Genomic DNA, 6,000 nt, shown 5'->3' on the forward strand with positions numbered 1-6,000 from the left:
GACCATTCGCGTCTAGGTGAGCTGCTGCAAATTCAAAAGAGTCAGCGCGGATCATAGCCTCCGGACCTGCTAGATTCAACAGTATAACAGAGCATAGTCTCACTCAAACATTCGCCATCGCTCAGCAATATCGGAATCAAACACGAGCGGGCTCGGCTTTCGACAAGAGTTTGCCATGTCGTCAAAATCACTCACAAATAAAAACCGATAAAAAAATAAATCGCGGTAAACTGACGCGGCCTAGACCCGATTTTCTGACCATGTAAAGAGCTCAATCGTACACAGGTTGAAGCATAAGCATCTTTATTGTTCAGGTCATCATCATCTAAGCAGTACATCACACATTCTCACTACTGCAGCTACTGCCAGGCAGTGGGCGAGTTCTTACTATAAATGACCTACGGTATAACGACTTGGTCATTGGCATGTAAGTCCACGATAAAGCCTGTTGAAATTGCTTACAAACAAGCCTTAAAAACTCTTGATAAAAAGCCCAGAATGTACCATCACTGCAGCATCCTTAAAAAATTTGATCTGCTGAGCTGGGAAAATGTAATAAATTATTCAGACTCAATTTTAGTTTATAAAATCATCCATGGACTAGCCCCACCTCCGTTAAAAGAATTTATAAAGAAGAACATAAATAGGTCGACAAGAGCAGCATCCAGGGGTGATTGTGTTGTCCCGTTTAAGAAAAGTGTCTTTGGCCAGACAGTATTTTCCTATAGAGCGTCGCATACCTGGAACGCGATCCCCTGCTTCATACGGGATCTGCCAACCATCACCACATTTACAAAACAACTCAAAAAATGGTTACTGGAAAATCAAACCTGTATTCATAATCAACCGTAATATAATAATCTGGCAGTCTTTTATTGTTACTTTTTAACTTTATTGTCTGTTTTGTTATGTTTTTTGTTTGTCTTTTGTTTTGTTTTGATTCTTTTCTTATGGATTGAATGTGTTGTGATGTGTTAACCTGGTTTACCAGAGGGACTACAGATGGAAATTAGCCTATAGCTATAATCTTGCGTATTGCATGCAAATGTTTATAAATATGCACTGTCCTTAATAAAAACATCTAAAAAAAAGAAAAAAAAAAGTTATAATTAGGCGGATTTATAATTACTAAGCATTCTAATTGGTTAACATGCAATAGCCAATCTACACATGTTGTTTTAAAAGAAAGTGTGATCTCTATGTATTTTATTCCGGTACCCACACCAACACGAAACTCTACAACTATTTCACTTCTAGAGAACTGTGAAATATATTTGTATCCAGGCAAGAATCACATGACATTGGATTTGGTCGCATTGACTTCAACATAAAGTGAGACCTGCCATTCTACATCACCAGGTTTCATTTTAATTTTTTTATTTTTTTTTATTTAGAAATCTAGCATGCAAGAAGGCCCTTTGGCCCATCAGGTCCACACCGTCAATACCCATTCACACTAGTTCTATGTTATCCCACTTTCTCATCCACTCCCTACACACTTTTTACACATGCAATTAACCTACAAATCCGCATATCGTGGAGGGAAACCGGAGCACCAGGAGGAAACTCATGCGGTCACAGGGAGAACATGCAAACTCTGTATAGACAGCCCTCAAAGTCAGAACCTGGGTCTGTGGTGCTATGAGGCAGCAGCTCTACCCGCTGCCAGTTATTAAATGTGCGTTGGGTGAAGGCTTCCCTCAGTTATCTGGTGCAAGTGACCAATATCATTAGGACTTGTAATTGGACACGTTTAAACACAAGAGATACTCTGGAATTTTCTTCAACACCACCAAAGATTTGCAAGTCAAAGCCTGGCCATGTGCTGGCAGAACAGCACTGGACCAGAGCACGCTAGCCTGAAGGTTATAAAGAAATGGTAATCACAACCCAGCTTGATAGATCCCTTGTCTACCACACTTACATTTGCAAACTGGTATAGAAATGTGGTTTGATGTTGTAAACACCTCAGTACCCTGCTGCACCAAGGTATTCGATTGAAATGGCAGATTGAGATCAGCATCACAAAAGGAAAACACGTTTAATTGTCTTCAAGACATTCCTAGACTGTTCATATATTCAATTGCTATCCTGCCTGCCATGTCTTTCTGATATATTCTGCTTATGGAATTCATTTTCACCATTTAGTGAGGTGGGGTATTCAGCACCCACTGCCTATTCTGCCATTCAATAAGATCATGGCACATTGGCAGTTTCCTTAATGCAAACTATAAATCATGGAATTAATAAGTACCAAAACCATATCAACGGGCTTCCTAAGGTAAGGTGTCTCTGTTTCAAGAGCAACGAGTGCTAGGAACTAAGCTTCACACATTAGTAGCACCTTTCCTCATAGCCGTGATGTCAGCAAGGACTCTGTAATGGGTCACCACACAATATATAGGATAGATTCAGAGCAGCAATACGTGGGCATCCGTGCTGTGGACCATCAGCAACAGAAGAATTGTGCTCCATCACAATGCGAAAGCTCATTAAAAATAAAGCGATGATCAGAGCGTGCTAAAGAGTGGAAGCAGATTCAGACATAGTTGAGCAATCGTACAGCCAAGTGGTCTGTCCAAAGTTCTGCAGTCCTTCAATGGACAGCTGAGCAACTGATGGGAAACCTCTCTAATCATCCCACCCGTGATGGTGATTTCAGCGTAGATGTGCAATAGACGAGCCTGAAACATCTACAGCCAGACGTGGTGAGTAATTTATCCAACACAATAATTTCCCAGGCTTTCACCATCAGGAACCAACCGATTACATTCATTCAACATATCCTCAAATAATGATAAGCAGAATGGTTACTTTTAGTTTAGAGTTATAGGATGGGAACAGGCCCTTCGACTCACCGAGTCCTCACCGACCAGTGATCCCCGCACACTAACACCATCCTACACACACTAGGGACAATTTACAATTATACTTAGCCAATTAACCTACAAAATCTGTACATCTTGGGAGTGTGGGAGGAAACCGGAGATAGAAACAGAAACATAGAAATTAGGTGCAGGAGTAGGCCATTCGGCCCTTCGAGCCTGCACCGCCATTCAATATGATCATGGCTGATCATCCAACTCAGTATCCCGTACCTGCCTTCTCTCCATACCCTCTGATCCCCTTAGCCACAAGGGCCACATCTAACTCCCTCTTAAATATAGCCAATGAACTGGCCTCGACTACCCTCTGTGGCAGAGAGTTCCAGAGATTCACCACTCTCTGTGTGAAAAAAGTTCTTCTCATCTCGGTTTTAAAGGATTTCCCCCTTATCCTTAAGCTGTGACCCCTTGTCCTGGACTTCCCCAACATCGGGAGCAATCTTCCTGCATCTAGCCTGTCCAACCCCTTAAGAATTTTATAAGTTTCTATAAGATCCCCTCTCAATCTCCTAAATTCTAGAGAGTATAAACCAAGTCTATCCAGTCTTTCTTCATAAGACAGTCCTGACATCCTAGGAATCAGTCTGGTGAACCTTCTCTGCACTCCCTCTAGGGCAATAATGTCCTTCCTCAGATTTGGAGACCAAAACTGTACGCAATACTCCAGGTGTGGTCTCACCAAGACCCTGTACAACTGCAGTAGAACCTCCCTGCTCCTATACTCAAATCCTTTTGCTATGAAAGCTAACATACCATTCGCTTTCTTCACTGCCTGCTGCACCTGCATGCCTACTTTCAATGACTGGTGTACCATGACACCCAGGTCTCGCTGCATCTCCCCTTTTCCTAGTCGGCCACCATTTAGATAATAGTCTGCTTTCCTGTTTTTGCCACCAAAATGGATAACCTCACATTTATCCACATTATACTGCATCTGCCAAACATTTGCCCACTCACCCAGCCTATCCAAGTCACCTTGCAGTCTCTTGGAGAAAACCCACGCAGGTCACAGGTAGAAGGTACAAACTCCATACAGACAGCACCCGTAGTTGGGATCGAACCCAAGTCTCCGGCGCTGCAAGCGCTATAAGGCAGCAACTCTACCGCTGTGCCGCCCTGTACTGTACTGTAAAAGGTATGAGCTCAGACAATAAACTGGAGAGGGTATGGGCTGTGTAATAATGAAGAACTAGTCACAACTATAGTTTAGCTATTGTGACACAGCTAGAACACTGATAACTCTACAGCAAGGTAGAACATTGTTCAGTTACGTACTGTCTCCTAAAGGAAGGGCCTATTTAAAGAATGAACCCAGTTTGGACCTTGACTGGGTGTCCATAACTGTATGATCTCAAGACCAAAGAATGGTCACTTCAACGAGACGGAATAGAAATTCAGCTTGGGCATCAGTGCATTCTACCCAGTATTCAATTATGAATGTATCTAAAAACGTGTGCAATCCCACCCTGAATTATTGCCATCCATTTGATCGTACGTGATAAAGGAATCACGTTTTCCTCAAGGGACTTCAGCTCAAAATTGTCCGCAAGTTGAGAGGAAATATTTAGCTAAAGGTCATAGGTAAACATAGATGGATGCATCTGTATCAGGAAATATCATGTTTAGATTTCAGTGGTGAATCTTAGCTGAAAGTGTGGTCTGCAATTCATTGGATCCGGTTACCTGATCATGAATAATCATGCTGTTGAACAAACGGCAGATTTTTATATCGCTCAAGAGATTACTCTCTCTAGCCGCTATATGGACAGCATGGTTAAGGGGAATGTCTCCGTACGCATGTGAGCTCTCCGTCAGAGACCTTCAGTGCTTTTTCCCAGATAAATCTTCAAAGCACAGTCTTTTGATTAATAAATTCTTCATTGTTGATGAAAAACAATAAGGTACATCCAAACTTCTTCCGACACATACACTATAATCTTCATCGAACTCCAGCTTATCGCTTTAAAGGTTAGAGAACTCCTCGTGTCTCCGTAACGCTTCGCATGGTCGAAGGGTAAACCTTCTCCATGCTGGTCCCAAACGTAACTAAAAACTAAGCTTCTGAGCAAGAAACTTAGCTCCAAACACACCCTAAAATATGTCATAAATCCCACCCACAATATAACGGGCAGTCTAAAATTTAAAGACACATGCCATCATTAATGACACACAAAACAAGCCAAATGGACATTACGCAAACCAATATTGTGCATCATTTTTTTTTTTCCCGCTCTTTGGTTCTCAATGTACAGCAGCAAACTGGAGTAACTTTGTCTTTTTACTTCAGGATTGGTTTGTTAAAACACCTCTGGGCAAGAAGAGAGCAAAAGCAGCCACGGAATCAGAAAATGATGGAAAAGAGAAAGGCAAAAAAGGAAAGGATGGAAAAAAAGGAAAAGAAGCAAAGAAAAAAGGAAAAAAGAAAAAATAATATTCAGGTGTTACTGAGACAGTAGTTCCTGAATTCTGCATTCATTATGAGTTGCAAGCATCCTGTATATACATGCGTAGTAAAGTTTTAACATGTAATTGTATTATAATTAAGTTGATTGAAACCATGTAACAATTAATAATATACAAAGCTGTGCGTGAAACTAATTCACTTAATTATTTACCAAATCGGGTGATATTACTTCCTTCAGCAAACGGAATTTTATTTTCAATGGTCTCTCTGGTCAGGAATCGCCCAATTGATCATAAAGATGCCAGATTGTGAAATGTATATTTTGGTAGCAAGAATAAAAGTTTGTTCCAACAAGAACTTACCACATGAAACCTGTTATGGATGCTGCAAGACACAGGAAATCCACAGAAAAATGACATCCTGTGCTTATTATTTGGTTACATTTAACCAGCACAACAACATAAGGTGATTGCAAAACAACCCAAAGATCCTTCAAGGATTTATGAAACCACAGGATCAGAATAAGCGATCAGCCCTTTAGGACACAGGTTGTCAGATATTTCTGCAGTTAGGGTTTTAAATCCTTGTAGTTTTGTACCTCAGAGAAAGCAGAATTATTAGATATTGTTTTTATTCAAATCTGATATCATAGAATTTTGTTTGCTCTGGAATCTAATTTGGTTTAGTTTAGAGAAACAGCACAGAAACAGG

The 6,000-nt window shown here is 40.9% G+C and overlaps 1 protein-coding gene across 2 annotated transcripts in view; it reads left to right on the plus strand.

The window, feature by feature from the left end:
• iqca1 (IQ motif containing with AAA domain 1) overlaps positions 1–5,646 on the plus strand; it is a 136,110-nt gene extending 130,464 nt beyond the window's left edge. For both annotated transcript variants that reach the window (XM_033023639.1, XM_033023640.1), the window contains one exon: positions 5,173–5,646. In XM_033023639.1, coding sequence (XP_032879530.1) covers positions 5,173–5,316 — 144 coding nt within the window. In that variant the 3' untranslated portion in view covers positions 5,317–5,646. The remainder of the gene's footprint in view (positions 1–5,172) is intronic.
• The last annotated feature ends 354 nt before the right edge of the window (positions 5,647–6,000 follow it).

The sequence above is a fragment of the Amblyraja radiata genome, chromosome 7 (assembly GCF_010909765.2).
Source record: "Amblyraja radiata isolate CabotCenter1 chromosome 7, sAmbRad1.1.pri, whole genome shotgun sequence".
Lineage (NCBI taxonomy): Eukaryota > Metazoa > Chordata > Chondrichthyes > Rajiformes > Rajidae > Amblyraja > Amblyraja radiata.